The sequence below is a fragment of the Rhinoraja longicauda genome, chromosome 5, assembly GCF_053455715.1.
Source record: "Rhinoraja longicauda isolate Sanriku21f chromosome 5, sRhiLon1.1, whole genome shotgun sequence".
Lineage (NCBI taxonomy): Eukaryota > Metazoa > Chordata > Chondrichthyes > Rajiformes > Arhynchobatidae > Rhinoraja > Rhinoraja longicauda.
In genome coordinates, this window is record NC_135957.1 from 45,018,735 (window position 1) to 45,043,694 (window position 24,960).

A 24,960-nucleotide genomic window follows, 5' to 3' on the forward strand; every position below is an offset into this window, starting at 1 on the left:
TCGTCGTGAAGTCAAATTAAAACATTTTAATTTTTCTAAATGTTTTTTCCCTATGCTTATTTCGATAATGTTCTGCCCATTTAGTAAATAAAGTTTTGACTTTCATTTACTGCAGTGAAATTTCCTGCAATACGTAAAGGGGGCATTTCTTGGTGCCTGGATTGTCCTCCAGTCACCAAGAAATAAAGCCTGACATCTTGAAAGAGGGGCAAGGGAGAAGGTGGGGAACTGAGATTTAAACTACCAGCTGGGGTCAGGAAATATGTGGTTTTCTCAACAAGTTCCTCAATTATTTAGAAATTTACTATCAGCTCAGTGCTTTCCAATGTGAAATTGATTCATGTGAAACAGAAATATTTAGGCCTCAGTCTGTCCTGAGTGGAATGAAGTTGCACACAATTGTACATCCATTAATTCCAACCTCGGGGTGGGGTGGGACTCACCCTTACAATCCCGCCAGAAGAGTGCATGTCTGGATGTCCTGTGAGGTCAGAACAAAGTTTTGTTGCAACATCCCTGGTCAGGTATCCTGATACTTTGCTTGGAGACACACAAGACTGCAGATGCTGAAATCTTTATTAAAAAACAAACTGCTGGAAGAACTCAGTGGGACAGGCAGCATCTGTAGAGGGAAATGGACAGATGGTGTTTCGTGTCAGAACCCTTGTTCAGACTGATTTTGGATTTATGATCAACTTCTTTGTGATTAAGCCCAGCTCTCAAGAAATCCATACAGATCTCGTTTGCCCAATGTCATGTGCATAACTTCTTTGAAGACAGTTGTCATTAATCGGCAATTGGATACGTTTCAGATGTCCCAGTTGTGCTTGACATATGTGCTGGAGTCAAAACAGTAGAAAAAAGCTTATAGAACGTGGAACATCCCCACCTTTCAAGATGGGGCAACACCTGTGGAAAGAGAAGCAGCTCATCCTGTCCAAGATGCTTCATCAAACTGCGTGTCCTATTCAGAGTTTCCGGCATTGTCTTTTTCATTCCTTTCATAATATTAGCTTGTGGTGTTATCTAAAGTTCATTGGTACGATTTTTCTGCTTTCAGTGACATGTCAATTCCTCCAAGTCCAATGAAACACTGGTATCCTGGCAAACTGAAGGTCTGTGTTCAAGGGCAATATAACAATTTTGACATTATTAGGTTCATTTATCCCGTGACATGCATTTAATGCTTGAATCTATATGATTAAAGGAACCTGTCCAGAATATCCACCCCAGAAAATGATTCCTAGTTGTACATTAGATTATTATCTGAATGGTGTCAAGTTAGGAAATAGGGAAGTACAAAGAGATCTGGGAGTCCTTGGTCATCCGTCACTGAAAGTAAGCAAGCAGGTACAGCAGACAGTGAAGAAAGCTAATGGCATGTTGGCCTACATGAAGCAAAGAGGTTCTTCTGCAGTCGTACAGGGCCCTAGTGAGACCACACCTGGAGTACTGTGTGCAGTTTTGGTCTCCAAATTTGAGGAAGGACATTCTTGCTATTGAGGGAGTGCAACGTAGGTTCACCAGGTTAATTCCCGAAATGGCAGGACTGTCGTATGTTGAAAGACTGGAGCGACTGGGCTTGTATACACTGGAATTTAGAAGGATGAGAGGGGATCTTATTGAAACATAAGATTATTAAGGGATTGGACACGCTAGAGCCAGGAAACATGTTCCCGATGTTGGGGGAGTCCAGAACCAGGGGCCACAGTTTAAGAATAAGGGGTAGGCCATTTAGAACAGAGATGAGGAAAAAAAATTCACTCAGAGAGAGTTGTAAATCTGTGGAATTCTGTGCCTCAGAAGGCAGTGGAGGCCAATTATCTGGATGCTTTCAAGAGTGAGTTAGATAGAACTCTTAATGATAGCGGGGTCAGGAGGTATGGGGAGAGGGCAGGAATGGGGTACTGATTGTGAATGATCAGCCATGATCACATTGAATGGTGGTGCTGGCTCGAAGGGCCGAATGGTCTACTCCACCTATTGTCTATAATACGTGCGGATTTTATCTTCAGTTTGTGTATTCACCATGATACTGAATTTTTTCACAGATGCTGATTTTATAATATATATGTAAGCATAGAGACATAGGGAACTGCAGATTCTCGAATCTTGAGCAAAACACAAAGTGCTGGAAGAACTCAGTGGGTCAGGCTGCATCTCTGGAGGGAATGGACGGGCAACACTTTGGGCAATAACCGATCTTCAGACCCAATATCAGCATAGTCTAGTGTGCTAATTGCAACTTCCAATTTTGCCTCAGTCCACATTTACTGTTTCGTTGTGAATCTTGCATACATGCAAGGACCTTTTTAAATGCATGCATATTAATTTAAGAGCTATAAAACTCAAAACTTAATGAGCACTAGGATTCAATGGTTGTAAAATGTACCTAGGTACAATGAAATTCTTTGTTTTTCCTTATAAGTATAGTGGAAGAAGGCTTCGTACAGCTTTAATAGATATAGGTTTTGACAAGAGGTCCCATTTACACTGCTATGACGCTCCAGGCATAAATAGTTGAAAAATCGCCCTGATTGTTTAGGTTCATATATAGAGTGACCTATTGGGTAGGCTACCAGAGGACGGTCTATATCTCATTAAATATTTGGAATATAAAACTAATTGCTTCAGTAATTATTGTACTGTTAAATGGTTTTTTTTCCTAACAGTTAGGACCTGCTACAAAAGTTTCTATTTAAAATGAAAGCATGCTTTAAAAAAATCTCTGCACAAATGTTCACCTGGCCAATAGACAGATAGTAATTTTCTCTTTAAAACACGATAAAACATTCACATATATTTCATTTCCTTGTTTGTTCCAAGACCTGTCTGAGGAAAGGTCTCGACCCGAAACGTTACCCATTCCTTCTCTCCAGAGATGCTGCTGTCCTGCTGAGTTACTCCAGCTTTTTTTTGTGTCTATCTTCGGTTTAAACCAGCATCTGCAGTTCCTTCCTACACATATATTTTAGGTTATTGATGCACATTGATTATATTAAAAGAAGCTGGAGAAAACACCAAGGGATTTTAAGTCTTTATTGTAACAACAATCTATTGAAAATTCATGTCTTAACACATAAAAAGTCAATCTGCAATTGTTAAAGAATGGGTTAAACTGGGATTGCAAGATTGATAAGTGATAATGGGAATACTGGTTTCTGTAAGCAGTCAATTTTATTTGCATGAAAATATTTCAAAGGTACACAACATCTGATGTTTAACACTCCTGTGCACGTATACCCACATATGAAGCAGAAGAACATTTACCTCTATTTACAAAACAGTACAACAAAGAACATTGGCTCCATTAGAATTTGACCACTATTTTACATGAAAAATCTCTGTACTTCAAAATATGGTACACACGACACTGCACACACAAAATTCACACCATAATTTTCACATGAGCATTCACTAAAGATACAACAAATTCCATTCTTACTCTAAATGCAACCTGTGGTTCAATCTAACTTATGACTCCATGTTCTGTTACCTTCAACATGATTTCATGTGAGTACATTCTGACCGTCCAACTCGTATTATATTGTTTGAAAGGCTTATTTCACAGGCTTCTTACAGGTTTTTTTTCATTTGATGGGGCAATAATTTTAAAAAGTAGCGCTTTGCAGTAATGTAACTGAATAAAGTGTCTGATATGCAAACTCTACTAATGATAAAATCTTCTATTGCCGATAATCTGAAATCATGCAAGTTAATTGCCCGCTGACGGGGTAACGATCCTTACCCAGTGATCACAGAAACAATGCTGTACTGTAACTTTGAATATTATTTAATTGTCCCATGAAGTGATGTGAACTTGGACATTTATTGTATTGAGCATAAATCTTCACCTACAGCACCATGGACTGCATTAGTTTGCGAGGGCTATTTGACATTCATGGCTCTCCAGATTATTTTCATAATTCATCCTATAAATAAATTTAATACCCACACAAGTGATTATTCTCATAATATTTTCTTTAGTCTGAGAGAAATCAATGCAGGACCTCTACCATATGGAGTGATTAAGGCAAATTATTTGTGTGAATTTGAGTTGAAGCTTGATATGTACGAGGAGAAAAGGGAAAAGGAAGATGTACTGATAAATGAGTGAAGTGGAATGAGAACTGAATCAAAAATGTTGAGGTAAACATTTGCTGTCAATTCTATGTAATATTTCCAATTGGTGAAGATTTTAATTTCATTCAGTCCTGTAAATGATCAAGACATAAGAGTTCCTTGATTTTGTTTGACCAGCTACCTCTACGGAGCCAAAATATCATGTTACTTGTTCTTTGTCTGAACATGTGTGATTGCCCAATTCTGGAGAAGTATCTTCATCCAATTAGTAATATTCAATATGTTTTTAAACACTTCATTTGCTTATCCTGGATCTGTTAAACTCAAGAATATGCTCTGCAATGCTAGATGTGAACTCAGCAGTTTCTGCGACATACATTCTACCATAGGTATGATGTGTAATGATGTGCACCTCCTCTACAAATTCAGACAATGTTGTTCTTTTACTGTTTAGATTCACACCTCCACTCATTTGAGTGTGTTACTGTTTTGAACAATCATATGTAGTTGAAAATTAAGCAGTTCTGCCATGGGTAACTGCACATTTAACTAGCAGTGTTCTTGTGAAATTAAGATGTGGAATCAACATTTGGAGAAGGTGAATCCAGATTTACAAGAAAGAATCAGCTTTTTTTTAAAGCGTGGGTTTTTCTCTTTTAACTGACCTGGTTTGGAGGAATGACTGGTTTTGAACAATTTCAACACAATGAACATTTCATTTAAAATAGAATGTATGTTATCTTATACTTCAACAGCATCACACAGTAAAATATTCAGCGTCAATTAAGATGGTTAGTTCAACTGAAAAATAAATTATTTCTAAACTGGGCATGAAACCTTGATTGTTGAAATTTATAGATATTGAGACTTTTCCAAGAATATATTGTGTAGGTGCTTTAATTGAATCATGACTGCCATTAAAATTTAGTGCATTGTGTTTTTAAAAAATAATTTAGGTTTATGTAATTTAATAGGAAACATGTTTCTAACTTTTTTCAAAGAAAATAGTGTTTTCGCAGCAGCTAACCCTATCCAGAATGCATCATGTGACACCATAACTGGTGCATAGCACAGAAAATACTGTATCTAAACTGATCTAAATACTGTGCAGTAATATTGTAGCAATATCTAACAACTTTAAATGTATTGCATAACTGGATTAAATTGTGCAAATCAGGAAACAATAGCCACATAAAATTAAATATTATTGTTATCATACTAGTTAAGGCAAGTCTCCAAATCAGATATTTTGCTTTCCTTCTCAAATTTTTCAGTACTTGTCTAATCAGATGCAATTTGCTAAAACTCGCATAATTTGCAAAATTTCCTTATTGCTTTTTAAAAATATTGTTAGAAGAAAATAGCTTTCATCTCTGCATTTGTCTAACGTGAATCGATGACTACATCATACTTGTGCTACCATCCTTTTCATTCTGTATTATTATTTGTTATATATTCAGTCATTGATGGACCTGTAAAGCTGCAGCAAGTAAGAATGTCATTGTTTCGTTCCTGGTGTATGGGATAATTAAGCACTCGATTCTTGATTCATGTTCATCTCTTACCATGGGTAATAATAATAATAATAATGCATTACATTTATATAGCGCTTTTCAAACACTCAAAGACGCTTTACAGGGATTACTAGAACATAGAGAAGAAAATAAATAGATAAATAAGTAAACGAACAGAAAAAGGAGACAGAAGGTGAGGTGACGGTCAGTGGTTGAAGGCAGTGCTGAACAGGTGAGACTTCAGTGATGTTTTGAATGTGGTGAGTGAGGAGGAGTCTCTGACGGTTTGGGGTAGTGAGTTCCAGAGGGTGGGAGCAGCGATGGAGAAAGCCCTGTCCCCCCCAGGATCTGAGTTTGGTCCGGATGGGGGGGGACAGGAGGTTGGCAGCAGCAGAGCAGAGGGTGCAGGTGGAAGTGTGCCTGTGGAGGAGGTCAGTCAGGTAGGATGGGGCCAGGTTATGGAGGGCTTTGTAGGTCATGAGGAGGATTTTGTACTGGATTCTCTGGGGGATGGGGAGCCAGTGGGGCTTGTAAAGGACGGGGGTGATATGGTCACGGATCGGGGAGTGGGTGAGTAGACGGGCAGCGGAGTTTTGAATGTATTGAAGTTTACTGATGATTTTTGAGGGTGAGCCATAGAGGAGGCTGTTGCAGTAGTCCAGACGGGAGGTGATGAAGGCGTGGATGAGGGTTTCTGCAGCTGTGGAGGAGAGGGATGGACGGAGACGGGCGATGTTTTTGAGGTGGAAGAAGGCTGTCTTTGTGATGTGTTTGATGTGTTTGTCGAAGGAGAGGGTTTGATCAAAGATGATTCCAAGATTCCGGATGTGAGGGGAGGTGGATACTGGGAGACCATCAATATTGAGGATGAAGTTTTGGGTGGATTTGGTGAGCGTTTTTGGACCAATGATGATGATTTCAGATTTGTTGCAGTTGAGTTTGAGGAAATTTGATTGAAGCCAAGATTTTATTTCAGTGATGCAGTTTGTCAGTGTAGAGTGTGGTGGTGGAGATTGACTTGATGGAGATGAGGAGCTGGATATCATCGGCGAAGCAGTGGAAGTTGAGACCATGACGGCGGATTAATTGACCAAGGGGGAACAGGTAGAGGATGAAGAGGAGGGGGCCAAGGACTGAGCCTTGGGGGACACCTTGGGGGAGGGGAGCGGTGGGGGATTTACAGTTGTTAATGGAGATGAACTGGTGCCTGTCAGAGAGGTAAGATTTGATCCAGGATAGGGCTGTGCCGGTGATGTTAAAGGAGGTTTCAAGTCGGGTGAGGAGAATGGAGTGATTTATGGTGTCAAAGGCGGCTCTGAGGTCAAGTAGGATGAGGATGTTGAGGTTGCCAGCGTCAGAGGAGAGGAAAAGGTCGTTTGTGATTTTGAGGAGCGCAGTTTCAGTACTGTGGTTGGGTAGATACTGTTTATCAGTTTGTAATGTCAGCACAAATTTCCACATATCAGGGTTCATTTTGCCTTGTATTCAGAAGCTTAATAGCAATAATTTTAAATTACTTGCTAATGTACTTCATCCTATACAGAGAAGCTAATCTGAATCATGTGCATGTTACTGTTGCTGCTTGATTTTCACCTCACCACTGGAGTATTAATTGTCAGTTAACATAGCAAACGCAATTGAAATTTCATTCTGTTTCTTCAATAATTAGCAAAGTTCTGGGCCAAGTCTGGGCCAATATTTGTGGCTCCAGTCTACAAGTTTGGCAGCACAGTGGCACAGCAGTAGAGTTGCTGCCTTACAGGGCTAGAGACCCGAGTTCGATCCTGACTCTGGACGCTGCCTGTATGTAGTTTATACATTCTCCCTGTGACTGTGGGTTTTCTCCCACACTCCAAAGACGTACAGGTTTGTAGGATAATTGGCTATTGTAAATTGTCCCCAGTGTGTAGGATAGTGCGAGTATATGGGGAGATCACTGGCTGGCGCGGACCACGCGGTATCTCCAAAAGTCTAGAAAAAGTAAAAGGTTGTTTTGAGTATGTGAAACAATTATGCGAGGCTTGGTTGATTGCTGTCTTGATCTTGGCATGTCATCATTTGAAATTCTAGATTCGTGGCAAACAGTTTTATGATCCAAGCCTTTGGGCTTTTCTACAAAGGTATGTATATGCTGATGAAATATCATGGATTTATCTGTTTTCTTATCTAGTTAGAAGTATCGCCTTCTCCTAGCTAACAATGACCTATCCTACATTTTCCTTCATTTCCATCTCTTTTGATGTCTCATTTTCACACACTATACCCTTCCTTATCTCTGTGTCTCCATCTCCCCTGACTCTCAGTCTGAAGAAGGGTCTCGACCTGAAACATCATCCATTCCTTCTGTCCAGAGATGCTGCCTGTCCCTCTGAGTTACTCCAGCATTTTGTGTCCTAGAAGTATTACAGCACTACCATGCAACCACAGGACCGACACCCCCCATATCCCACACCAAATCCCTGCCAATCTTTCCTTTGATGTTTGTAAAGAATTAGTGAATTTGTCTGAGTAAGTTGTGGACAGAAAATATGTAAAAACATGTAGAGCTTGGTGTAGTGTCAATCTTCAGTAGTGATATTATTTTGGTTCAGTGGTAACACTCCTGTCTTTCAAGCCAGACAGCCCTGCAAGCAGGTCAGCAAGTCCCAATAATCAGTTGCATACAAAACCATTTAAAATATTGCCACTGTTGTACCATTTCCCTCTTCTCCCTCTTAACCTACACATTTCAAACTACTATTCTCACAAGGGCAGTTTATTCTCATTAATACATTGATTAACATTCTTCTCACTGTAACTGTGATCAAAAACATCAACCAGTCAATCTCATTCAATGTTTAGGCTAATATCTCCAAAGACGTACAGGTATGTAGGTTAATTGGCTGGGTAAATGTAAAAATTGTCCCTAGTGGGTGTAGGATAGTGTTAATGTACGGGGATCACTGGGCGGCACGGACTTGGAGGGCCGAAAAGGCCTGTTTCCGGCTGTAGATATATGATATGATGATGATATGATGATGATTTGCAATCTGTAATTTGGCTGTGTTTGACACAGATTAGGCACCTCCAGGAAATCTGATGAACAGGTCTTTCAGTTGTTCCAACATCTAATTTAGCCTCACTGTAGTTCATTACGACACTTTTAAAATTGTGAATCTTGCCACTGTTCCCTCTGCAATTAACACCTAGAATTAATTGGTTTTATCTTTCTTACATTTTTCATTAGTGCTTTATTTGTAACGTCTTTCTATTTACTGCAGTAATTTGTTTTATTATGGACTGTTCCATTCAAGGAAATAAACTGTGCTCTTTTTGCTTATTGTGCGTTAAACTCATAGTTTTACTTTGGTTATATTGATGATATAATTAATACCTTCAGGATTATGCACTTCCACTCCAGCACTGCTGCAACTCTTCCCACTGTTCTTCATAATTTGTCTCAAATCTTTGGATGAAGGTTACCAGAATTGGATTGCTTATTAGATTCATTCTATGCTCCAATGGACAATATATTCTTTAGCTGTTGTCATTCAGGTTTGTGCAAAATGAAGAAAAAACAAGAGCAAACTAAAGCACTGTCTTTGTGGGCTTGTATCACTTAGCTGTAATAGTTGATAAGTATTTGATACTGAAACACCAAAATACTTTGATATATCACTGTGATGCGAAGACCCTGGCTTCTGCCAATGCTTTATGACAATATACGTATGTGTGTAGTACAAAACTCCTCTGCATACTGGATTTGGCCATTTGAAATGTACTGATGATTATCCTACCATTACTTGTATGCAGGGAATTAAATCTAAAATTGGTAATTAGCCATGGAATTTATCAACCAATTGTGGGCAGAAATTCAATGATTTTGATTTAACAAGAACTTAATGTGAAAATCTTTACAAGGTAGCTTTGCTTTAATCTAGGGATCATTGAATTTCTACAGCAAAAGTTGCTTTATTTTTTTTTTAAATCACTTGGTAATGTCTCTACAGCAGGAAAGATCTGTTTAAATATTGAAACAGATATCTTCTGATATATTTCTATCATGGATCATCGTGTTTAAGTATATACATGTTGGCTAATGGATTATAATCTGGATTCAGAGCCACAGTTTGCAAAAATTAACATTCTTAGCCACACAGATGTATGGCTTGTGGCTTATAGCAGCAAACCTGTTTCTCACTGCGAAGATAGGGAAAACTGAGTATGCCACTGGTGCGCCCAACAAGTGTTGATAGCAAAGTTGATTTGTTGGGATTAGAATGTGGTCTCAGCTGGAAACAATGAATGTTTCTCAGAAAGGGGAAAATTAGAAAATATTTTTAGAGATTTTATTGTAAATGCACTGCTCCCATTTTAATGTAGTCGACATTACTTTTCCAAAAGTACTTTCTTGCCTGCACATCCTGAGGTTGTGAATGTAGTATATATATCTAAGTGTTTCTTTTCAAACGGTCTCCAATGAATCATTTGAGGCAGGATCCACAAGACATCACTTGTAATTTTTCAACTTTAAGGCCCTCAGCACAGTCATGGCTCTTGTGTGGCTAGAATCCTTCAATTGGAAGTCGTCTGAGCAATGGGGATACACTTTCATCACTTTTTAACTGACACGTGGGGCAGCTGGAAGACATGGCTCAATCACACTCATGCACACATTACAGGCACACTCATCAGAAATAAAGTACTGTGGAAGGGAAAGCTGGTCAAGGAATATAAAGGTGTTTGATAAGCATCTTAAATCACAAACTCTTTTATCGCTTCTTAACCTTTTTTTCATCTTCACAGATTTTTATACATTTAAAAAAATCTATTTTTATAGAATAGTCTACTGAGCACAAATAACTTTTGCAATGGGTTTATCGCCAGGAGGTATATGAAAATCCACAGGTATACAAAGGCACAACAGTACATGCATTATTACAAGGATTCATTTGAAGAGCTGGATTCCAAAAATATATGCAGTACATAGCTAAAGTTTGAGTGACCATCCATTCAAGTAGGAAGTTGCCCAGATCATATTGAAAATTGAGCTGCATAGAGCTTTTTTAGTATAAATATGTTTATATGACTGCTGCAGTTGTTCTGAGACCCATTGATTTCCACTGTGGCTACCCTTAAGGCACTTTTACATTTTGGCACTTCATTTGTTTGGATCATGAAGGAGTTTTGTTCTTGAACCAACCTCTTCTATTCCCCCAAACCCCACCCCCTATCCCCACCCACCGCCCACCCCCATTCTCAATACCAAAGTAATCCATGTGGCTTTATTTCAATAGCAAAGTTGAGACACGTGAGGTTTCATGTGCATTGAGGCTAGGTAATATAAGGTGACATCCCTCAGAGATCTCAAACCATTCATCCTGGATCAGGATTTTATAAATGTTAAACGATCACTTAGGTGTGGCTGCAAACTGGAAAACTCAAAAGTACCAGTATAACTGCTTTCTTCAATTCAACTTCCCTTTAAATAAAACCTAGTGACAAGTTACATCCTTAAATTCTTGTTTTAATAGACAATAGACAATAGGTGCAGGAGTAGGCCATTCAGCCCTTCGAGCCAGCACCGCCATTCAATGCGATCATGGCTGATCACTCTCAATCAGTACCCCGTTCCTGCATTCTCCCCATATCCCCTCACTCCGCTATCCTTAAGAGCTCTATCCAGCTCTCTCTTGAAAGCATCCAACGAACTGGCCTCCACTGCCTTCTGAGGCAGAGAATTCCACAACTTCACCACCCTCTGACTGAAAAAGTTCTTCCTCATCTCCGTTCTAAATGGCCTACCCCTTATTCTTAAACTGTGGCCCCTTGTTCTGGACTCCCCCAACATTGGGAACATGTTTGGTCCACTATTCTCAATTATTATCCACAGAATAATTAGCCTCAGTAAAACAATAGCTGTTGGTAATTTGTCAAAGGTTACTTTACTATATTCAATGTCAGATCATTCTAAACCTAAACTTATCATTTGATCACTAATAAATGTTTAACCATATTCTTTGTGGGCTTGAGATAAAAACAATGTTATCTGTTTATAAATAGACTTCCATACGAGTACAGACTTCTGGCAGTTCATTATTTTAACAAGGAAGTAGTAAAGGGCTTAATACCAACATCAGTGTCAATCACATTTGTGTGATGCAGTGATCCGTTGCCAACAGCTTTGCTGTCAGCACAGGTAAAATTCAGGCTGTTTTGCTCCAATATTTGATGTCAATTTCATGGAGCTTATTTTTAAGTACAGCTTGGATAATTTACTTTCTTGAACCAAGAAATATAATCAACGTAAATTCTATGGTGAATTTGATTTTATAAACCAAGAAAGTCTGTGAATTGTGATATGCAATTTACCCTAGCTATTGCAAATAACTTAGTCGTCCTAGTATGTGCTATACTGTATTTAGGACACAGTTAGTTGAGCTGCTGCCTCGCAGCGCTAGAGACCTAGGTTTGATCCTGATCTTGAGTGCTAGCTGTATGTAATTTGCACATTTTCACTGTGACTGCGTGGGTGTTCCCTAGGTGCACCAGTTTCCTCCCACATCCTAAGGATATGTAAGTTGGTAAGTTAATTGGCTGCTGTAAATTGCCCCTTGTGTGTAGATGTGATAAAATCTGGGGGAAGTTGATGAGCATGTGGGCAGAATAAAAAAAGCAATTAATGTAAATGAATGGTTGATGGTCGTTGAGTCGATGGGTTATATCTATGACTCAATGATCAGACCTCTTTTTTTTTTAAATCCATTTTCCACAGTGACAAATATTGCAGAAGAGGGAAAAAATGCAAAATCACTGTGGAGTGCAAATCAAATCCTTCAGTTTCGGTCAGTTAATGCAAACACAACTGTTTAACTTTTTTCAGGTTATAGATTATTTTCCTGGGTTTGGCTGAAAATAACTTTGAGGTCTGTCATATGTATTGTGCCAAAACTGTGTGCTGGTTATGTGCATTGAAAATCCAAGGTGTACAGGATCATCAAGATATTTCGAGTTTTCATTCCTGTTTGCTGTTTAAATCCACCAGGATGGCACTGGTATGGCAACCAGGTTAAAATCCATAGGCTGGGAAATGGGGCAGGAGACAGAAGTCTAGTATATTTTTCTCCTCAGTGTGTGGATATTAATGGACCAAGGGATCAAACTTAACTGTGATGATTCTTGAGGTACAGAAATATGTTCTGGCATTTATTGCAGGATTATATATTGATAGACACTTGGAAAATATGATAAGATGCCCGTGCTCTTCACACCATGCCCGTGCCATGAAAGAAATGTTTAAAATCCAGAGGAGAATTTGACAAAGAGAAAAAGGAACCATATGGCCAATTTAAGGAAATGTTTCAAACTGCAGCCATCCTGCCAGTCTCAGTTGGCTGTGAAACTTTGAGTGTTGCTCCACTCAGCCTTGTTTATATTTGATCTTTGTTCTACCACTAATCAGGCTTTATGTGGTCCAGCTTCCAAAGGCTGGAAGGTTCAGGTCTCCCATTTAAGTTACTTGAGAGAGCATAAATTAAAAAAACTGTCAGCACTAGTCTGTGTCTTGCAATAACATGTACAGAGCAAATAACACAATGTGCTGCTGTCCAGGTCAGTACCTGCCTGTTCAACATTTGATGCAGTGACAGAGAAACTGAAAAACATTTTCTGCACGGAAAGAGGGACCAGGAACATGCAGATTTTGAGATCATGTCCTTTTCCCTGAAGATGTGTGGAAGTCATGTGATCTGATATTGGGTCACATTATTTCAGCAGTCCTGTTTTGCTGCCTAAAACTGCAGCTCTTGTCTTTTTCAATGGTGGTCAGTAACCTCATTCTTGTTACAGGAATCCTTCCCGATGTTGCAAGAACTAGACTTGCACTCCACAAGGTTTCCTTCCTTGTCTTGATTTCCATCAGTAAAGGATGAACCAACGTCATGTGAAGCCAAGAGATACAGGAATGTTTTTCACTACTCCACCCATTGTTTGCCCAAGAAGACACTATGTAGTCTGGAGACTTCCATATACTTCCTGATCACTCTTATAAGAAATGTCTGTTCTCTGCCCTCATTGTGTACCTACCAGTGAAGCTATATCACAACTTTTTGGGAATCTTGCACAAGAAACATTTAGGATTGCACCAGAAACCTTCACTTCCCCATGATGTAGTCCTTCCAATATATGAAAAAATATTTTTAAAACCTTTGCTTACTAATTTTGCTTACTCTAATTCCTCAGTTGAAAAGAATTAAACGATACTCTTCAAAATAATGTTAAAATATCCTGTATTTAAAATTTCTACAATTACCCATTTTCATTACCCATCATTTCTGTAAGGACTTCTTGTGAACAAAGTAGGGATTCCATATTGGATCCTCTCATGACAAGAGCTTCCTAGAAAGGCATCACAGACAACAATACCTCACCCAATTATTCTCTCAAAACTCAGGAACCAATTCCAATCATTCCCTGCATCCAGTTTGTAGCACCCTAGGGCACAATTAAACTTTCCTATGCCCCCCCCCCCCTCCCATAAAGTGTATTTAAAACTATAACATTTTTTATTTATACCTAACAATACTTGCAAACTACGATGTACACTTTTAAGATGAACAAATCGAATAAGATACTTCAAACCGCATTAAAAAAATAGATTAATCAAGCAAAGATGGAAATCAAATCATAGAAAATAAGTGCAGGAGAAGGCCATTCAGCCCTTCAAGCCAGCACCGCCATTCAATATGATCACGGCTGATCAAACAAAATCAGTACCACATTCCTGTTTTCTCCCCAGATCCCTTGATTCTGATAGCCCTAAGAGCTATATCCAACTCTCTCTTGAATACATCCAGTGAATTGGCCTCCACTGCCTTCTGTGGCAGAGAATTCCACAGATTCACAACTCTCTGGATGAATCATGAATAAAACAAGAAACTTTAAATCCCCTTGTCTTGAATTTGCTGATTTTGTTCAGGTAACCAGTTAAATTTTAACTCCATGATCCCCTAAGTTGTGCACAATAAACTGTGGCCTGGAATTTCTTGGCAGCAGCAGCAAGTTGCTCCATTCCTGTCTTCTGTCTGTGTTTACTGTGAACAGATCTTGAAGCAGCAACTTCCAGATGAAGCTTGCTCCAACCTGCTAAGCAAAGCCCAGTGTAGCACAAGGCAGGATGGTTGCAAACGACATTATGTGGCAAGACGGCACATGTTTTTTTCACAGAAATGCATCAACAGGTGGTTAAGTCATGTCCCCAGGCTTCACTGGCTCTCAAATAAAAAGATGGCTATGTTGCTCATGGGCATTTTACTTTAAAAACTACTTAAAAATTAGTCACATCCCAATTAGTTCAAAAGATATAAAGTGCACGAGATATACTTTTCTCGGTCATAGCTATTCCTCTCCTTTGAAATTGATGGAGTCAGTGAATTGGCATCGGTCTGGGGGCAGCTTACAGAGTCATGCAGCTATTCAGCCCAACTTGTCCTCGCAAACCAAGATGCTCCAAGTTCGACCACATTTGGCCCCTATCCTTTTCAACCTTTTATATTCATCCACCAGTCCAAGTGCCTTTTAAATGATATTATAATATCTACCTCAACTACTTCCTCTAATAACTTGTTCCATGTACCCATCACCCTCTGAGTGAAAAGGTTACACCTCAGGTACATATTAAATCGCACCTTAAACATGTCCTTTTGTTTTTGATTCCCCTATCCTGAGTAAAAGAGTTCAGATTATCTATTCCCCAATAAGATCACCCCTCAGCATCCTGCCCTCCACAGAATAAAGATCAATGTAAAAGAAAATTAAAATGCATCCCTTCTATGTGTTTACATTAAAGTGGATGGGGACATATTTACAATGTCAACTCTCAAGGTCTTGGCATTCTCAATTCCAGAGGCACTTTGGGAGTTAGCCTGCCAAACCTCTCCCTTTAGCTCAGCCCCTCAAGTCCTGGCACCATCCTCATACATCTTCTCTGCACATTTTCCAGCTTAATAACATCCTTCCGAGAGGTGAGTGACAAAAACTGAACACAGAATAACAAGTGTGGCATCACCAATGTCTTCTACAACTGTACAACATAATTGCTGGAAAATTTCAGAAAATTGGCTCTCTGCCACTGGATTCTTTGATCAACCCAACTTCGGAGCTCCTTTGGGAAATTGCTGATGAACATCGTGTGGGGGGTGGGGTGGGAGGAGTTAAGACTGATCTGTGCACACAGGGTTGTAAACAGTGTTTGCAGTTTCCTGACACTGATGGAATAAAACAGAGTAGCACACAGAGCTACCAGTGATTTTCAGGAAAATTCAGGCCAAGTATTGCTTACCAAGAATTACTGAACTCCACTTAATTCTGTATCGCCCAAAATATTAAAACTAAACTACTTTGGTTTCTGGCTGGGAAATTACTACTCAATCAAGAATAATTTGGCCTCTTTTTGATACACTCCCATTGAATTTTTGCTTTGCAGAAAAGCGTTGAGGTCCTTTACCCAAATGATGTAGTTCAATGGCCTTGGAAGCTGTGCTAGATTTTTGGAAATCATGTAAAATACAGAGACAAATGTACAACACAACAACAAATGGCACCTCCTGGGATCTTGATTTTGAAAATCTCAGTCTTTTGGATCTTGACACTGGCTGCAGTCTAACATGTCCTCTGTGAACTTTTCAACTTGAATTGTTGTAGTGTGGAAGGAGAACTTGCTTCGAAGGATTTCAGTGGTTTCCTTAAGCACAGTTTGAGCATCTGCATTCTCCTCTGCAATAGATCATTACCAGAAAAGCATTGCATAGGTGATCCATAGAAAAAGAAATGTATTCAACTATTCATTTATAAAGTAAACTACTTTTGTTCGATGGTGCATTTAGTGATATTGGTGGTACTGTAGATACAAAAGATGGTCTTCTATAGTTTATTTCTAATTCCCCAATCAATTGGGTGTATGTGTGAGTTAGATCACAGCAAACACCCAGAGCCCTGACCTTCCACATTATTCCCAATCTGATTTGGACTTAGAGGCATACAGCGCAGAAACAGACCCATTGCCCCAACTCGTCCATGCCAACCAAGATTCCCTACCTAAGCTAGTCCCATTTGTCCATGTTTGCCCCATATATCCTTCTAAAACTTTCCTATCCATGTACCTTTTAAATGTTGTTATAGTACCTGCCTCAACTCCCTCCTCTGACAATTCGTTCCATATACCCACCACCTTCTGCATGATTTTTTATTTTTATTTTGAGGGACCTCAGGGGCAAGTTTTCCACTTAGAAACTTCCAGCCAACATCCTGCCCCCCGTTGATCTGAATTTGCATCTTCTCACAAGCTCAATTCATTAAAAAAATGTATAACATAATTAACAAAAATAATGAACACTGATAGGATCACAATAGACAATAGACAATAGGTGCAGGAGTAGGCCATTCAGCCCTTCGAGCCAGCACCACCATTCAATGCGATCATGGCTGATCACTCTCAATCAGTACCCCGTTCTTGCCTTCTCCCCATACCCCCTCACTCCGCTATCCTTAAGAGCTCTATCCAGCTCTCTCTTGAAAGCATCCAACGAACTGGCCTCCACTGCCTTCTGAGGCAGAGAATTCCACACCTTCACCACTCTCTGACTGAAAAAGTTCTTCCTCATCTCCATTCTAAATGGCCTACCCCTTATTCTTAAACTGTGGCCCCTTGTTCTGGACTCCCCCAACATTGGGAACATGTTTCCTGCCTCTAATGTGTCCAATCCCCTAATTATCTTGTATGTTTCAATAAGATCCCCCCCTCATCCTTCTAAATTCCAGTGTATACAAGCCTAATTGCTCCAGCCTTTCAACATACGACAGTCCCGCCATTCCGGGAATCAACCTAGTGAACCTACGCTGCACGCCCTCAATAGCAAGAATATCCTTCCTCAAATTTGGAGACCAAAACTGCACACAGTACTCCAGGTGCGGTCTCACCAGGGCCCGGTAAAACTGTAGAAGGACCTCTTTGCTCCTATACTCAACTCCTCTTCTTACGAAAGCCAACATTCCATTGGCTTTCTTCACTGCCTGCTGTACCTGCATGCTTCCTTTCAGTGACTGATGCACTAGGACATCCAGATCTCGTTGAACATCCCCTCTTCCTAACTTGATACCATTCAGATAATAATCTGCCTTTCTATTCTTACTTCCAAAGTGAATAACCTCACACTTATCTACATTAAACTGCATCTGCCATGTATCCGCCCACTCACACAACCTGTCCAAGTCACCCTGCAGCCTTATTGCATCTTCCTCACAATTCACACTACCCCCCAGCTTAGTATCATCTGTAAATTTGCTAATGGTACTTTTAATCCCTTCATCTAAGTCATTAATGTATATCGTAAATAGCTGGGGTCCCAGCACCGAACCTTGCAGTACCCCACTGGTCACTGCCTGCCATTCCGAAAGGGACCCATTTATCCCCACTCTTTGCTTTCTGTCTGTCAACCAATTTTCTATCCATGTCAGTACCCTACCCCCAATACCATGTGCTCTAATTTTGCCCACTAATCTCCTATGTGGGACCTTGTCGAAGGCTTTCTGAAAGTCAAGGTACACCACATCCACTGAGTCTCCCCTGTCAATTTTCCTAGTTACATCCTCAAAAAATTCCAGTAGATTTGTCAAGCATGATTTCCCCTTCGTAAATCCATGCTGACTCGGAATGATCCTGTTACTGCTATCCAAATGCTCAGCAATTTCATCTTTTATAATTGACTCCAGCATCTTCCCCACCACTGATGTCAGACTAACGGGTCTATAATTACCCGTTTTCTCTCTCCCTCCTTTCTTAAAAAGTGGGATAACATTTGCTATCCTCCAATCCACAGGAACTGATCCCGAATCTATAGAACATTGAAAAATGATCTCCAATGCTTCCACTATTTCTAGAGCCACCTCCTTAAGTACCCTGGGATGCAGACCATCAGGCCCTGGGGATTTATCAGCCTTCAGTCCCATCAGTCTACCCAAAACCATTTCCTGCCTAATGTGGATTTCCTTCAGTTCCTCCATCACCCTAGGTTCTCCGGCCCCTAGAACATTTGGGAGATTGTGTGTATCCTCCTCAGTAAACACAGATCCAAAGTAACGGTTTAACTCGTCTGCCATTTCTTTGTTCCCCATAATAAATTCCCCTGCTTCTGTCTTCAAGGGACCCACATTTGCCTTGACTATTTTTTTCCTCTTCACGTACCTAAAAAAACTTTTGCTATCCTCCTTTATATTATTGGCTAGTTTACCCTCGTACCTCATCTTTTCTCCCCGTATTGCCTTTTTAGTTAACTTTTGTTGCTCTTTAAAAGAGTCCCAATCCTCTGTCTTCCCACTCTTCTTTGCTATGTTATACTTCCTCTCCTTAATTTTTATGCTGTCCTTGACTTCCCTCGTCAGCCACAGGTGTCTCTTACTCCCCTTAGAGTCTTTCCGCTTCTTTGGGATAAATTGATTCTGCAACCTCTGCATTATTCCCAGGAATACCTGCCATTGCTGTATCACACACTGAAAAAAATATTTCAGATCTAAATAGAAAGATATAATTAAATGATATCTAGATAATATGATTATAGCATTACTCACCTATGGCAATATGAACAGATAGCAGAGGCTGGTTCAATGTCAAAGCCCAGAGTTGGAGATTGTGAACAGCTTTCACTCCTCTCACAGAAAGAAGTACTTCTTTCACTGAATTAAACGTCAAGCCTTTAGGAGTACCTACGCATAAACAGTAGGTTTTGTTTTATTACATGATTTTAAAGCATAAGAACAAAGTTTATTCAGATTGGAAGCAATGAAAGGAAAATTTGTAGTTATTTTTTTCATGAGGAGAATAAATCACTAAAGTCCCTATTCTTCCGAAACCACTGCAGAGAAAATGCAATTACTGCCTGCAGCTTGTTGCTCACTTTGGCACAATAGCAGTCTCACTGTATGCAAGCATTGGGTTTAAAATTAGAATCCTATTGTTCTTCACAATTTTGACAGCACCTACACTTTGAGGATATAGTGGGAGACATTCCTTTATTTCAGCTGTCAGTATTTTAGATCTCTGAATCTAAATCCTGGATTTCCCTACCCAGCAGCACTGTGGCAGTAACTTCACCGGAAGGATATTAGCAGTCCAAGAAAACAGTTCATTATCACATTGTCAAGGACAATCAGCGATGGACAGTGTGTCTGTAAGTCCAGAGGTTTAGATTTGTTTTGGTACAAGAGTTCAAAAGATACTTTATCTAGTAATTACCTATTTCTAATGTAGATTCTCTTGGCACAATTTAATTAATTTCCCAGAATATGGGCATTGCTACTAAGGCCAGCATTTATTGCCCAAACCCAATTGCCCTTGGCAAGGTGATGGTGAGCTGTCTTCTTTAATCATGATTGTCCTTTAGGTACAGTAACTCCCACAGTGTTATGTCTCCTGCGGTTGGAGGGGAAAGCACCTGGGAGATGAGTGATAAGGGTGGGAAGGGATGAGCGAACCAAGGAGTTGCAGAGCGAGCAGTCTCTGTGGAAGGCAAAATGAAGATGTGACTGGTGGTGGGATCACGTTGAATATGGCAGAACAAGCTGGAGCTTCAATTCAGTCAACCGGATGCCAGACGACTGTTCGGTCCTGAATACCATCACGAGCTACAAGTTGAAATTGGGGGTGATCTTTGGCAACAGTACATCTCTACTTGATGAGCTCAGTGCATTTTATGCCTCTTTTGAATAGACAAGCAAAGCTCCAGTTAGGCATGACACCCATCCCTCAATAGCTCTGTCCCATACATCTTGGTGGCAGAAGTCAAAACTAGTTTCACAAGGGTAAACTCTCAAAAAACTCCAACCTGAATGGCATCCCTGGACAGGTTTTGAAGTGAGGCGCTAATTTATTGGCCACAGTCTTCACCGATGTCTTCTTTCTCTCACCTCAACTGTCCCCATAGGCTCCAAAGAAACCTCATTATTCCGGTGTCATTATTCCACACGCCAACAGTCTGAAGAAGGACACCGACAAGAAATGTCGTCTGTCCATCATTATCTGTAATTCATCCAACAACGGTGGTGCCATCAGCAAATTTAAAGATGGAGTTGGAACTGTGAGCAGTTACAGTCATGGGGGGGGGGGGGGGGGGGGGTATAGAGTTATAGAGCAGGGAGCCGAGTACAGTTTTGAGGTGCGCCTGTGCTGATGGTTATCGAGGAGGAAGTGTTGTTGCCAATTTGTACCGATCATGTTATATTTTCATGAGGATATCCAGACTTGAGAACAGCTATTTTGCCATTGCTATCCAACTGCTGGACCAGTCATCTCATGCACATCCCATTCCCAGAGATACTGCCTTGTAGTCTTATTTTTAACTCTAACTCAATTATTTTACTTTAATATTATTTTGTAATTTTTGGTTTGGCACTAAAATCTTCCACCATTCTGTTGCTTTGCACTCGTCAGTATATTTGTCATATGTATTATTGTTGTAGGTAATTCATTGCCACAGAAGGCTGTGGAGGCCGTCAATGGATGTTTGAGGATAGACTTTTGATTAGGTCAGGGGTTATGGGGAGAAGACATGAGAATGGGGTTAGTAGGGAGAGATAGATCAGCCATGATTGAATGGCGGAGTAGATGATGAGCCGAATGGCCTAATTCTGCTCCTATCACTGTGAACAAGGATTTCATTGCACCATGGTATATATGACAATGGTATATATGACAATAATCTGTAAGCTGTGGTCAAACATACTTAGCTAAGGCCTAAATGGCCTCCTTGTGCTCTGGCACAGCAGACCTCTCTTTGTATGTATCTTCTTCACTAACATTTCTAGATTTCTTTCAGTTAATTGGGAGTCAAGTCGGCAAAGTGAGTTTATTATCTTGATCGAAAGTATGGTGATGTGGAGGTAGCAATGAAAATCTTGTTTGCAGCAGCATCATAAGGTACATACACTCAAACATCACACTAAAGTACATAGAATGTACAAAGCAGTGCTAAGAAAAAGACTGCGAAAAGCAAGACATTCGTGCAGAACACGATTAGAAAATAACTCCATGGTAGTGCAAGAGGCTTTCCGTTGCAAAGGTAGGATTAGGGTTGTGAGGTCAGTTCAAAACCCAATGGTTGTAGGAAAGTAGTTGTTCCTGAACCTGGTGGCATGGCAGGTTCTTCACTGGAATCTTCACTTTTCTGCCCCGTCTTCCATTTTTAGGGATCACCACAAGTTGCTGCAATGATGCTGAATAAGTTGTGTTTTAAGGCCCGAGGCCTCTTCATCATTGCCGTGCATCTAAATGTTCACAGTTGGACATTTTCTTTAAGGTGTGCTACATTCAGGATAAGGTAGTGTTTGGGAAAAGATGCATCTGCACTTTTTTTCTGTGATCATTGTTTACTCGCATTGTGTATTGTGTACAATTGCATTGCTTATAAATTATCAGAATAATAAGCAAAGTGAAGCCTGGAGCAGTGACCTGGAAATACAAGTTCAAATACACAAATGACAACTGGAGAATTTAAATTAAAATAATTACATAAACCTGAATAAAACGTTAATGTCAATTACGATAACCATAAAAATACTAGATTGTCACAAAAAATCATGCAGTTGACGAATCTCTTGGTTAAAGAAAAACCGTGTTCTTCACTCCATTTACCCTGTATGTGGCCTAGATGTACAAAACTGTGGTTATCTTTTATCTGTCAAGTAAGCCATTTAATTCAGGGCATTAAAGGATAGGCGATGAATGCTGGCCAAGCCAGAGATCCTAACAGCACACAAATAATGCTACAATTTGTAAGCAAATGAATCTGTGTGCTAGTACTCAATTAGCATAATACTTTATACTCCTATTATTCAATGAAGTAAACACAAATGACTGTTATATTTCAAATGTAATCAGACAATTGATGGTATATTTAATGCCTCATTTTCATGGAAGATCTGACGTAGCTAATATCAAAATTATCCATTTTTAGGCAAATTGCATTGAAATAAGTCCTACCTTCCATTAACACACGGAAGACATCTCTTAAAATAGTAATAGTGGTGCACAGAACAAAAATGGAGAAGAAAAATGTAGAGATAGGATCCGCAATTTTATACGCAGGCTGCAATTGAAAAACAAAGAATGAACAAAGTGCATATATAAAAAAATGTTAAATCATTTTTAAAATTTAATCTGCTCCATCCTTAAGAGTTTGTTAGATTTGCAAAACATTATTTCCTGCTTTAAGTGCCCAACAGCCCCTTCCTAAGTAATGGGTTCTGGCAGTCTGATTAGTTTGTTTCCCTATTTGTCCAGACTCTTGTTTATTCCAAATTGTTGTTATATTTGTCCATAACCATCCATAAGCACCATTCTAAAATCAGGACAATTTTTGATAAATATCACGTGCATTCACTATCTCTCCAACAGTCTGAGCTATCAGGGAATTTAGAGCCATAGAGTTGTAAAGCACAGAAAAAGGCCTATGGGCCCAACATCAATTTCAACCAATATGCCAACCTGACCTAGTCCCATTTGCCTGCATTTGGCTCAGAACCCTCTAAACCATTCCTTCCCATGTAGTTGTCCAAATGTCTTTTACATATTGTAATTGACCAATCTCTACCATTTCCTCTGGCAACTCGTTCCGCATACTACCACCTACTTGTGGGGGAACCTTGCCCCTCAAATTCCAGTTAAACCTTTCCCTTCTCATCTTAAACTCTGCCTTCTGGTTTAGACTCCTCTACCCAGTAAAAAGACTGTAACCAATCACCTTATCTAAGTCCCTCCTAATTTTATGTACTTCTAAAAGGTCACCCTTCAGCTTCCTTTGGTCCATGGAGTAAAGTGCCAACATATCAAGTCTTTCCTTATAACAGAAGCACTCCAGTACTAATAACATCCTTGTGAATCTTTTTGGCACTGCTTCCAACAATGATTGCTTCTTATAGTTAGGCGACCAGAATAGCACACAGCACTCCAAGTATTGCCTCACCAATATTTTGTACAGCTCTAACATGATGTCCCAACTCTTGTACTGATGAAGACAAGCTTGACAAACTGCTTCTTTATCACCCTGTCTATCCGTGCTATCACTTCCAGCGAATTATGCACTCGTACTATTAGGTTTCTATGTCCTACAACATTCTCTAGAGCTCTGCCATTTACAGTGTAAGTCCTGCACTGATTTAACTTCCCACTTCGCATTTGTCCAAGTTAAATTCAATCTGCCAATCCTTGGCCCACATTCCTAGTTGATCTACACCCTGCTGCAATTTCAGATAATCACTTTTAAAGTCTTGTAGATCACCAATTTTGATTCTGTCTACAAACTTACTAACTGTCCAAACTTCAGATAGTTCCTCTGTCCCTCTTTCCCCTCCCCCTTTCCCAGTTCTCCCACTGTCTTCCTGTCTCCTACTACATCCTATCTTTGTCCCGCCCCCTCCCCTGACATCAGTCTGAAGAAAGGTCCCGACCCGAAACGTCGCCCATTCCTTCTCTCCTGAGATGCTGCCTGACCCGCTGAGTTACTCCAGCATTGTGTATATCTTCAACTGTCCTAACTACATTGTTTATATTAATGATTTAGATGACAATGAACAGCAGTGGTCCCAGCACCAATCCGTGGTCACAGGCCTCCAAAATAAAATAAAAAACTTTCCACTACCAGTCTCTGACTTCTACCACCAAGCAAATTTTGTAACCAATTAGCTAGTTCATCCAAGATCCCATGAGATCCAACCATATGGACCAGCTGACAATATGGCTCCCTGTAAAAAGTCTTGCTAAAGTCTACGTAGACAACATCTATCCTATCAATCCTCTTGGTCACCTCTTCCGAAAGCTCAATCAAATTCGTGAGACATAATATCTTACTCTCAAGTCATGCTGACTATCCAAAATCAGACCTTGCCTTCCAATTTGCCTTAATTCCTTCCCTTCCAGTTTACTTGGTGGAGTAATCAAATCTGAAGTTCAGTTCAGCCTCAGACTAATTCCATTGCATTTCTTCCCCTGTTCCTGTGTATGATGCAATTTTTTTATAGATTGCTAAATCACTTGCATAGCAAGAAACATCATGATTCTATTTTCCAAAAGGGCTAACTCTGATTTTAACTTTCTTCCCTTTTGTTCTAGATGCTCCAACAATGGAAGGAGTTATTCTGTATTTGTCATATGGTATCACATTTACATTCCAACCTCCTTCAGATGAAGTCTGCCATTTCACTGATTCTTTTGATAACTTTGTTTTTAGGACCTGTTCTCTAACTTTGAGTGATATATTTAAAGGTGATCATATCAGGACGCTCATCACTAAACAAATACAAAGATATAAATGCTATTTTCCAGAAGGATTTAGGGCTG

The 24,960-nt window shown here is 39.8% G+C and overlaps 1 protein-coding gene across 4 annotated transcripts in view; it reads right to left on the reverse strand.

The window, feature by feature from the left end:
- Nucleotides 1-10,828: 10,828 nt before the first annotated feature.
- Nucleotides 10,829-24,960, reverse strand: part of slc30a2 (solute carrier family 30 member 2) — a 73,121-nt gene continuing 58,989 nt past the window's right edge. For all 4 annotated transcript variants that reach the window (XM_078399418.1, XM_078399416.1, XM_078399419.1 and 1 more), the window contains 3 exons: nt 22,606-22,711; nt 19,200-19,334; nt 10,829-16,349 (listed from right to left, as the gene is read on the reverse strand). In XM_078399418.1, the coding sequence (XP_078255544.1) occupies nt 16,204-16,349; nt 19,200-19,334; nt 22,606-22,711 (387 nt within the window). In that variant the 3' untranslated portion in view covers nt 10,829-16,203. The remainder of the gene's footprint in view (nt 16,350-19,199; nt 19,335-22,605; nt 22,712-24,960) is intronic.